Source organism: Aythya fuligula, chromosome 5, assembly GCF_009819795.1.
Source record: "Aythya fuligula isolate bAytFul2 chromosome 5, bAytFul2.pri, whole genome shotgun sequence".
NCBI lineage: Eukaryota > Metazoa > Chordata > Aves > Anseriformes > Anatidae > Aythya > Aythya fuligula.
The window spans coordinates 18515298-18527398 of NC_045563.1; the positions used below are offsets into that span (position 1 = coordinate 18515298).

At 39.7% G+C, this 12101-nt stretch overlaps 1 protein-coding gene across 1 annotated transcript in view; it reads left to right on the forward strand.

Moving 5' to 3' along the window:
* The window catches only part of KCNK10 (potassium two pore domain channel subfamily K member 10), a 66123-nt gene that overhangs the window by 24180 nt on the left and 29842 nt on the right, over positions 1-12101 (forward strand). Inside the window, exons 3-4 of the mRNA XM_032188642.1 lie at positions 2000-2328; positions 11042-11159. Of these exons, the coding sequence (XP_032044533.1) occupies positions 2000-2328; positions 11042-11159 (447 nt within the window). The remainder of the gene's footprint in view (positions 1-1999; positions 2329-11041; positions 11160-12101) is intronic.

Genomic DNA, 12101 nt, shown 5'->3' on the forward strand with positions numbered 1-12101 from the left:
TCCATTGAATTAGTGGAAGTTGTGTTACACTGATTTACATCAGCTAAGCCACTTCTGGGAATATTCAAATTTATCTTAGTTCCATAAGGAGATGTTGTAACTCAGATTTAAGGTATTTGTCTATAGAGAAGGGAGATTTCCTGCTCTTCTTCACGCAACCTCTCCATTTTACCTTTCTTCTGAATTATTTTCTGATATTTCCTGCTGAAGCTCGTTGCAGCAATTAAAATTATCCTTTCCTTTCATGAGGTCTAGAATGAAATATTTGATCTCTTTTACCAAAAAAAAAAAAAAAGATCTTTCTAATACTGTCATTCTCACTGTCACTTCAAATCTGTAGAATTTATGTGAGATATATGTGGATCTAAGAGAAAGTATCCTTTTAAGTTTGATGTCGCTCCATCCTGGCTGATACGTGTTGGGAACCATTAATCTCATGATAGTCAAACTGAGCAGCTGTGGCAACAGGTGCTTGGGGGATGGTTGGACCAGATGATCTTGGAGATCTTTTCCAGCCTTAACGATTCTATGATTCTAGGTGTTGCAAAACTGAGGTAACACAGAATGTGGATCAACCACAGAGGCTTTCTTGTGATCCTGGGTCCTTTTTAATCCACTTAGCATCTGAAGCCTCCAAGTTACATATGAAGAGAAATATTCGCTGTACGTGTAAATCAACTATAGATTTATGCAGTTTATTGGTTAGCAGCTCAGCTGGAAGCTCTGTCCTCAATGTGATGCTTAAGAGATGTATCAGTTCTAGGAAAATGTGACTGTAGTAAACAGCTGAGTTCTTTAAATTATTAAGTGCCATAAAATGATTTCTACTGGGAAGGAGTTGTAGCTTGCTGCAAACTCAAGGTGTAATCACATTGTATATTCAGATTATATAGAATCTGCTCAGATGCTCTAAACCCTTTTGCTTTAATTTCTGAGCAAAACAGCAAAGACATTCTGGGAATAAGTCCAGAGAACGAAGCTATGGTGACTATATTTTAACTGTAATCTGATTTAGGTCTGAAATGAAATAAATCAAATACATGGTTTCAAATAAATTATAGGTCAGTGACATCTGCACTGTGGTAAGGTTATAGAAAGGATTGGGTTTAAAATGAATGCAGCATCTTTAAAGCCTGTGTTTGGTACCATTATACCCGTGGATGCTTGGGAACTGGGCCTTATCCTGCCTTTGCTAACACTGGCAACAGAGAATATGGAAGTGTGATGCTGAGACCCCTGCGTTATTTGGAGGCAAGACAGCTTTGATTTGGATGCCTTGGTAGCTTGGCACAGTGGTCAAGCTAATAAGTGTGGCTGAAGGTTGGGGCTCATTAGCTCCGATATAGTGCTAGGGTCACATGGACATAGTGTCCAAGTCCCGATCTGGTGGCTCCACCATCCATCTTGCTGTGCTTGTTTCACTGTACACCATTCTCTGTTTTGCACTGAGGCTTTAAGGAGATTTTTAGAAGTAGTGTTTTTGTGGATCCTTGTGAATAATACAGGCCTGCTTTTTCTAGTGTGTCAAACAGCTGTTTGATTTGCAAGGCATTTTCTGTTTCTCTCAGTACCAGGTTAGGTAGAGATCACCTGTCATCAAGGCTTGTTTCCTAGCCCATCAGTACTGTTATTAGAATGATTTAGGAACACAAATACTTGCCAGGGTCTCCCAGCAAACATTACCTCGTGTAACATATATCCTAACTAGTAAAAATTTTCATATTCTTGTTGTATCATTTTCTGCACCTTTCTGAAGCTTTTGCTTATGCAGTTGGCCTGTCCCATTCTAGAGGTAACCATGGGTGGAAAACCCCATGAAGTTACTTGTGTATGAATGGGCAAAATGCATGTGGAGCCTTTCAGGTGAGAACAGTCTTATCTATGCAAATATCATGGTTGATGCAACTTGAAAATGGTATTTAGGAAAAATGTGTATGGAGATCAAATCCATGCCCTTAGGGATTTGGTTCTGAGTAAAGGCTTTCGCTTTGTGTTTCAGTGACTGTTCCCTCGCCAGTGCCAGCTTGTGAGCCCGAGCCCAAACCAAACGGGCACTACGCAGCCCCGCGTCTCTCTGTTTCCTCCCGAGCAACAGTTGTCGCTACCATGGAAGCGCCTTCGCAGGGCCTGCAGACGGTCATGAAGTGGAAAACGGTGGTGGCAATCTTTGTCGTGGTTGTAGTTTACCTGGTGGCTGGAGGACTCGTTTTTCGTGCCCTGGAGCAGCCCTTCGAGAGCAGGCAGAAGAATACCATCGCGCTGGAGAAGGCTGACTTTCTTCGGGAACACGTCTGTGTAACCCAGCTAGAGCTGGAGACACTGATCCAGGTAGGGATGTGGAGATGGCAGTATTTCTTGGACATTAGGGTGAACATCTGGGGAGATTGTTGAGCAGCTGAGTTGGAGGGAAATGACATCGTTCACAGGCCTTGCCTAGTGCAGTGGGAAAAAAACACATAATGGGCACAGTGAAGAGCAGTCCCTTTCTCAGTCATTTTAAAGCACTGGAAACAGAAATGTTGTCTCCAGAATATTGTAAATAGAAATTAAATGTCTTCACTAGAATAATGAAAAACATGTGCAAAGAAAATCAGAACTTAATATCTGGAATATATTTTTGTGAGACATGACACATTTTCAAAACATTTGCCTATCTCCATACATTTCCAAACAATATCAAGTCCAATTCTTCCTCCAAGATGAAACACAGCAACCAGGAGAGGCAACAGAAAATGGTAGTTGAGACTTTTGAAATAAATATTCAGCCAAGAATTTTGGAATTACTAGAACATTAATTTACAGGTTTTCTATTAAAAATTTTAGGTAATGATGATGAATGCATACAATTAAAAATATAAAACAATCTGCATGTAAGAACTACAGATTTTTAGATCTGGCTTAATATGAAAAGTTTTAAATAAATTTTGTAGGAAGTAAATACCCAATATGTAGGGATAATGAAGGATAGAATATCATGCAAGACAGGTCTGCCAAAGATAAAGTTACCTTTCATTGATTAAAACTCTAGACAAGGAAAATATGGATCTCACTCATGAGTCTTCAGTATAGTAGGTTCCCATATGGAAACCTATCAGTTAGCATGGAGAAAATGGAGATTAGATAAGAAATGTGAGATACTGAAGGAATGTATTCCAACAGTTTCCAACACCAAAGCTGAACTTCAGCCTCATATTTCAGACCTGAATTTGTATCCAAGGGTTCCAACAGCACAGTCTGTTTCGGTTTGGGGTGTTGTACCAGGGCTCCATTGTGATTTCAGCTTCTGTTTTGAAGAACACAGAGCTGTCCCCTGGAGTGTTTTGTCTGTCCACCCAGCCATACTATATAACACTTTCTAGATGTGAATCAAACTTCATTTTAAAAGGTGTTATAAGCATAGTATTTCTGTTAGGAAGCTGTTCTAGTATCTCATTGCTGTGATGGCAAAAACATTCTCCTAGTTTTCAGCCTATACTAATTCTGTTTCATTGTAGTTGGTCTTCCACAGCCAACCCCCTGTTGCTTAATTGATTCCTCTCCCTCACCCTTGTGTGCAGACAATAATGCCTTTCTGCTTCTCCTAAGCAAAACAAAATCTTTCTGTTTCTTTGCAGATAAATGTGGGTTCTCCCTGCTTGTGCTCTGTGTTCACAGAAGTCAGGTCAGTTCTGAGGCAGAAGCTGTGTATGTTCAGTCTAGTACTTGAGCCAAACCTGCTTCAACAGGAAGTGGTATTGTACGGATGTGCCTATACAGCTTTTGAATCAGGGCTGGCTTGGATCACACCCTTCATCTGTCTGCAAAAGACAGGTGAACATGCTTGGTTTGCAGTGTGAATTCTTCTGGGGTATCGGCTCACATGCATTTCTCATGGCAGTTCTGCAGAGATCAGCATTTCCCTCACCTCCTTAGGTATGATGTATGCTGGCTGATTACAGGTTGTTTGTTAATATGGAAAGGAAGAAGTTTGTATTTCCTTGATGGAAATGTCACTATTCAAAGATATGCAATATGCTTCCTTTTTATAGCAGAAAGCAGAATGCACATTAGGTATGGCAAGCAAAGCACCTCAACATGAGGATAGACTCCTGAAAACAGACAGCAGTACAAAGATTTCTAAATAGCCCCTCTTCTCTAAGCTAGGCTATGTACCAGTTTGCACTTTTTAGTTTTTATTTTACACAATATCTTTCCTTTCTTTCACCTCAGAAGTGATGATATTAAAATAATAAACAGGCATGCTGTGTCTTTAGAAGGCACGTATTCTGAACAAATCTTATCATCTCTTGAGATTTCACTATGTCCTCAGGCATTACACTGGGTAACTGGAAATCTTTTGCAAAGGTAAATTAAATGTGTTCAGCAGCTTAACATGTGAATGTCTTAAGGCCAAGTGATGTGATTTTGTCTTCATTTGTCAATAAAGAACAACTTTCTTTGGATTTTTTTCTGTGGGTCTGGGGTGAACCTGGCTCTAGGGATGTATTTGGGTTTGCTGGTACAGAACACTCTGATTGTTACTGATTTGCACAGAAGAAGAGTGAACCACCCTTCAAAGGTAATGTCAGGGTGTTAACGTTGTGCTTTCATGCCTTCATGTCAAAGATCTCAAAAGTGACATCTCCCTAGCTGGCAGAATAGATTACCTCATTGCACCAAATGTGACATCTGCCTTTACAGCTGTGATTTCAGACAGATGTGGCAACCTCTATGGGTCCTGGCTGCTGTGCTGTGTGCACTCATTACCTGACTGAGACCTATTTGTTATTAATGTCATCTGACTACCTGACAGCCTTTAGATGAACACAGATAGCACTCAGAAGAATGACTATGCTCATTGAGCGCTCTGCTTTGGAGAATAAGGAAAAATTGCAAAAAAGGAGACTTTATAATTGTTTTATATCCTTTATTATGGACGTGACTGGAAGAATATTTTAAGGAGAAGAGGAAAGGACTGTCTTTGCAAGGCTAGTGAAGGAAAAATTTACCCCTTTGCCCAAATTTAAATCTTTCAAAGTATTTTCCTTTGGAAAACCTGTAAGGAAGATGTATGGCAGTGTATGATGAAGCTGTGAAAAATTCATTGTGGATAAGACTTGCTTTCTAAACTGATCTCCAATAGCCAATTGCAAATACTGGCACGGGTTGCACAAATGTGAATAGCCCTAATGATAATGCTATGTCCAGACATATGAATGTCTGAATGAAGTTCATTCATAGACTTAATAAGTAATATGGGGATAAAAGCAGTGTAAATGCCAAGGAAGATGCAAATCTAGATCAAAGGTATTTTAAATTTGTATTTATCTCTTGGGCTTAGTCCAGGTCTCTCTCTAATGTTAACACAATGACAGATTTTTTCTCTGCCTATAAAGTGCAGTCTACATTGTCTCAAGCCACCTGAAGTGGAAGTTCTTACACTGTGCACTTTTAAACCTAATTTCTGCTCCTGAAGACCTTTGTTGTGGTAGAACAAATTAATTATTTAATGCCTTATGTGATCTACTATTTGGTACAACGGTGAATGCCAGAATAAGCAAATGATAAAATTAGGTACTTTATCTCGGTACTTTTGAAGATGAGTTTTCTGAAGAGTGAGAGAGAAGGGAGATCTAGAACATGCTAAAAGAGAATGAAACTTCAGTTGCATCAACTGAATTTAGCTGTATCTGTATTGTACCCATATGGAAAAATAACTGAAGGCAGCAAGACTCAAGTGACTGGTCATACAGTTGGAAGAAACAAACAAACATTACTATTACAGGTGCTAACATGATACCGTGAAACTTTTTTGTTCTCATGGCATGGCATATGTTTATGACAAGCTGGGGTCAAAAAAGTCACCTTGCCTTTGTAATAACGCCCACTTGGAGGTTTGATGTGTTCTCAGTAAGATAATATGTCATCTCTAACTAGGAGAGGCATGCAGAAAGACTACTAACATGTTTTGGCAAAGTAATTCCTATGGACCTGACAAGGGTATTCACATTCTTTTTCTGTGTAGCCTGTGCACTGTGTATGGGTAAAAGCTTTTGTAATGAGCCATACTTTCATTATGAGCCCTTCACCTTGATGTAAGAGAGGGTGACTTGCTGCTGTAAGAAGTTAGGTTATTGGTGGCCTGTTTTCTTCTTCCTTCAAGGGTTTCATTTAGGAGTATGAGTGATTGTAGTTATTTTATTTTTTTTTTAAATAACCCACCTGGGAACTAAGTCACATTATCCATGTCCACTAATGACTACAGCAACTCCAATGAGTTAGTCTGTAAGCTGAAAAGGAAGTGGAGTTGGAAATAAGTGAGTCAGACTTTACTGGCTAATTATATTAGTAAGAGTTTGTGTCTTGGGCAGGCACTTTTGATTAGCGTTCTGAACTACTTTTCCCCTGAAGGTAAGCAAGAGAGAAAACATCCTGCAAAGATATTGCAGTTTTCAGCTGCTCAGCAGGTTCACTAGAGTTATAAACCTGCTTGTCTTCTCAGTCTTCAATGTCTGCTGCATTGTAAAATGAAGAAAATTTGAATGCATTTCATGTGCTAGAAGAAAGCTCTAGATGGAGCAGAAAAAAAAAAAAAGTGTTTTGAGATAACTGTGGGGAAGATTTGCGTATTGCTGAAGACAGGAAAAGACTGTGCTGTGAAGAAAAACAATGGTAAATATCTGATTATTGAATTATTGAACCTTTTCCCTCTGCCTCTGGAGGCTGTCTTCTCTATGTCCCAACTTCCCTTCTGACCCTAATCTTTGTTATATATCATTCACCCTAAAGTGATGTAAAGAAATAATCCAGATCTCTTGCATCATGTCTAAGTAGGTGCAGGCATCCTAGTTTGTGACTTCAGTCCAGAGATTGTAGTGCTTGTATAGGAGACAGACTGAGCCTAGGATGCTGCAGAACACTGTAGCTGTTATGTAGCTGCATTGCTTCCCGAAATTAGCTAAGGCGTTTGCAGGGAGCTAAGTCCTCTGAACTTAGGTCTCTGTGCATGTCCCTTGTTGAATGCTGTAGGTCTGCTATTCAGACTGATCCTTGGCACTGTTCTGGAACAGTGCATGCATGACAATTAAATCACTTTATAAATGTATGTAGATCACTATCTGGCTGATTGTTACCTAAAGACCTTTATAGTATAGGCAGAAATATATAAGGGATGGACTCTTAAAACCTATTACTTTTTATTATACCTGTAAAAATTTGCTGGCCTTAGTCCTTGGACAATTCTGTTGTGGAAAAGTGTGGGAGTTTATAATGAGGATCCCTTAATCACTGTATAAGGTCTAGTGAGAAAGATGACTGAGAGATGTAGGGAGTATAAAGAAAAGTTATTAAGGAATCAGTCTTTAAAAGCTGCTTAGTAATGAGAAGCATCTTTATAATCATAATAGAGGAACATCTGAGCATGAAAGGCAATTGGCACAACCTTTTGTATGCATGATAGGAATCTGCTTGGAAAAGAATTGTGGAGGGATATAATCATTATTGGATTAGCCTGATCTCTGTGGAGACAAATTAATGTCACTAGAAAAAAAAGATGACAAATTTTCTTTTCTGTTCTTACCCAATTCCTACCCTTGGATACACTTGGGGTGCATCTTTTGAGTAGCTCAGCACTCAAGAATAGTATAATAGTTTTGTGCTCGTATTTGGAAAAGATTTGTCTTCTTCATGCTTGGTGTGTACTGGAGAAATTAAAGAAACATGAACAAATGAACCAGATAAAAGCGTTTCTTCCCAGAGAAGCCAGAAACAGCCTGCATGATTCCTGTCTCCTCATCAACTGCAGTAGCTCCCAGCTATCTTGTTGCCTATGGGCATGACTCTAGATTTTTTCTTGAGTTAATTGTCTTAATTACTGATCAAGGTATCTAATACTTTAATGAAGGCTGGCATGTATTCACTCATGCCAAAGAGGCTGAGGGAATTGTGGCACAGTGAGGGCCACCTGCACCCTAGGAGGCAGTAGACGTGGACCCCACCACTGCCAGCCAGAGGCGCGGCAGGCTGGGGGTGGCCAGGAATAGCACCCAGCCCAGGCTGTCAGACACCTCCCAGGGGATGGGGGTGGTTGAGGTCAGGCCAGGCGGTCACATCAGCCTGTGGATCAAGCACTAGCTCAGAGGAGCCTGTGGCAGGGCAGGGCACAGGCCTGTCCACGGGGGGCTGGAGCCCAGCACTCATATAGCATTGCTAGGGCAGGGACTGACACAGTGAAACCCTGGCAGTTTCTGTTAATATGAGGAGAATATTCTTGAATTTATCCATATACAAGAAATACTATTTCAATCTTCTGTTCAGAGGAGGAACTCAGGACAATTGATGAGGAAAGACCATGTTCACTATGAACTTCACTGGACTCGGAGTCCTGTATATTAAGAACTAGACAGCCTAGTGTGGGCCCATGCCTCATATCCTTTAAACATTACTGCCTGAATTGACAGGTGGAACTGATTGTTCCAGATGGAGATGGAATCTGGACTGAATTCTCTTTAGGAATACAGGACTTGGTCATCTCAGTATCGCCACCTACGCTGGGCTTTTGCTGTGGGGTCTGCCTTCAGTCCCATGTAAATTAATCAGACCAGGCCTTTTCAGTTACTGAGGGACTGCAGTGTGCTGATGCCTAAGGGGCCAAGAGTAAAATACACATTATTTTAAATAAAAATTGAACACTTGGATTTTGTTTGGAAATTTTGTCATTTCCCTCACTCGTATCTGTGAATTGGGTTTAGAACACATCCATTACTCAAGGAGCAAGAAAGACAATTTCATCCCTTTTAGATATTTCATGTCAATGCCTTCCCTAGATTCCCTAGGCATTTCATAAGAAAAGTTACCACTGACTAATAAATGTTCATTAAAGAAGGATTCATAAAAAGTATTTTAAATGTTGTGCACTGTGTATGTAACTCCACTGGAGAAGGAAGAAAGGATCAGAAAAGGAGTAAGAGTGAAACTCTTTGTAGTTAGGAGTTTATAGTGAAACTATAAAAATACCTGAAACAAGTAGTTTGAAATGTCTTGAATGTGGAGAGCTTGCTAACAGAGCTGTTACTACTCTGGAAATTGGTTCTTCCCCTACTCCAGGATAAGGTGGCTCTTCAGGTTATGCTGCAAAACCAGTCTGAATTTCCACAGATGGGAAACTTGTAAAATGTCATGGTCTATGTGAAGTGGGAAAGTCTTTGAGTTTTGTGTGACTCTTCATCTAGCAGGATACATCTGTGTAGGTGAACTCGTGGTGGTGGTGGTAAGGCAGTCTTTAATCATCACATGACCCCATATTGCATATTTAAGGGCTGGCAACTGCAGGGCTAGTCTGCTATTATTGCCTATTTCCTGTCCTCCTAGTATATCCTGCACTATATACAAAATACCACGCGTTTAACAGATGCATTGGAGTAGAATATCCCAAGTTGGAAGTCACCCAGAAGGATCATCGACTTCCACTCCTGGCTTCACACAGGACCACCCCAAAATCAGACCGTATGTCTGAGGACATTGGCCAAAAGCTTCTTGAACCCCGGCAGGCTCAGTGCTGTGACCACTGCCCTGGAGAGCCTGTGCCAGTGCCTAGCTTAGTTAGATATTTATAAATAAATGATGTCAAGCTTTAAAGAAAAAATTGTTTTGTTCTGGACGATGAAGGGAGCCTGAGAAGCTCAAAGCTACCTAAGACAATAGGACACTTCTTAACTTGAGCAGTTAGTGCTTGGCCCTAAAAGACTTGCTAAACTGTGTAAACTCAAATGTGCTTAAAGTGTTGTAATTAGCTCGATGACATTCACACACTCAAAGGGGAAGGCAACCAGCATTCCTTGGCAGAAGTAAGGTGACAGGGTAGCTGACAGCGTGTCATGGCCTATTTAAACAGGCAACCTGACTGTTATGCTGATTTACGCTCTTCTGGGTAAACAAATAAATGATCTTTGCTTTCACAGCGCCTGCAGTATGTCAGCAACTAATACAGAAAACCTTTCAAAGGGTTTGGTCCTAAACACTTCCTTTCCCTATATCCATATTTCTTAGAAGTATGGATAGGCACTGAGGAGCCCTGGCTTCCTGCCCACATGAAATGTAACCAGTCCAGTTTGGAGTTTGCTCGTGCTGTAATTTCACAATCAGCTTAGCCTGACATGTAGCAGCATGACTGTGGAAAAGGGCTATCCTGTATTGATCTCCCTACAAACACCTAGCCTCTGTTCTTGTCCATGTGCCTCTTCTCCAACTCCTTTCCCTATGATGGCACTAGTGTTTGTGGGGCAATGTGATGAATAAACTGCAAAGCAGATTAGCTGATCCTAGCCCAAGGAAATAGTATTTTTCAGCTGGTGTAGTTGTGTCTTCATGGTGTAGATTCATGTTGGTTTAAGCTGACTTTGAAATTCACATTAACTCACTGCTAGAAGGGGCATGAGTGACCCCTTCTCATCAGCCATAGCATACTGGCAAAAGTCCCCTATTCCCTTCATCTCCATTCTCCACCCCACAATCCCTAATCACAAAGTTTTTTCATGATGTTTCCATAGCTATCCTATTTGTTCATTTTAAATGGCCTATATGTATATATATATATATTACTTTAGTTAGCATAAAATATAAATAACTTCATCAATTATTAATTATCTGGGGATTAAAATCCTTGGCTAACTAGCTTCAGTTGACTTCATGAACATTATTTGTATTTGCCACCCTTCTTTCTGCTTCAAACGTCAGCTGTTCCCACTGGGGAAATTTTTTCCTTTTGCAGTTACTGCTGCAAGAACAGTATTTATGTATCTCTTTGTGGTTTTGGACTTCTGCTTCTCAACTGCTTTGTATCTTTTTGTGATTTATCTAAAAATTGTGTCTTTCTTCCACCTTAATATCTATTTAGTTCAGTCATATATTCAGATGTTGCATACAGAGGATGCTACTATTACTCCAAGCACGTGTTAAAAAGTAAATCTAAGCTGTCCTATAACTTTATTTTTGGAGCCTATACTGACTTGCATAGGATATGGTAAGGCATGTATAAGGCTGATTTGTTGTTTTTTCTTTGCAGCATGCTATTGATGCAGATAATGCGGGAGTCAGTCCCATAGGAAATTCTTCTAACAACAGCAGTCACTGGGACCTTGGAAGTGCCTTTTTCTTTGCTGGAACGGTCATCACAACAATAGGTATGTTTATGTTTGTCTTTTAAAACACATGGTCACACGGAGAGATTTATGGTGAAATAAATTGGAGGAAGACATCACAAAGAAACAAAGTGATTTCTTTATTTCTGTACTAAATCTATATTTCTCTCAGTTCTCAGAAGGTGTGCCTCTGGTGTGTATTAGAGGCATTGAGCCTCTGGGTATATATTAGAAGCTGTTTCCATAATTAGGATAGAATAGCAATGCTGAACTGAACACAAGTAGCACTGATGTAGCTAAGGTTTTATAACCCTTTTCTTAATGCTAATGCAGATGGTCTTAAGTTTCACTGAAAAGATCAAGAATTAGCACTAGATGAAATAACTGGTATATGCTTGTTGGGAATTTGACGTCTAATATTATAATTTACCCATAGGAGTAACCTTCTTCCTAAGTAAATCAATTATGCTTATGCTCTGGTTTATTATAAGCAATTCTTCTTATACCTTACTTATTGTAAGTGAAACTGTAATCACAGAAGTATCATATCCTTTTTTAAAATCCTACCTAGCTTTCATACTAATAATACCTTAATGGAAAGAATTCCATGAATCGTAGAATTTTTTTTTTTTTTTTGAAAGAATTTCTGGCCTTGAAATATTTTTACATTTGTCTCTATTACATGAAAGGTGTTCTGACAAACTCCATTTACTTTTCTTGAGCCACTCATTTTAGTAAATTCATTATTCAGGCCCTTGTCATCTGTGTCCCCTATACGTTGTGTCCAATGTACTTAGCCTCTTGATCTCTGAATGCTCAGTTTAGATGTGCTATGGCTTCTGTCCTGTCCTCTGTGTAGCAGTTCCTCTCCTGAAGGTTATTTAAGAGCTTGGATTTCAGAAGATGGTCTGAAGGAAAAAAAAAAAAAAAAAAAAAAAAAAGAAAAGATAAACTTATAACATTGATGGGAAGGTTAACCTCCTG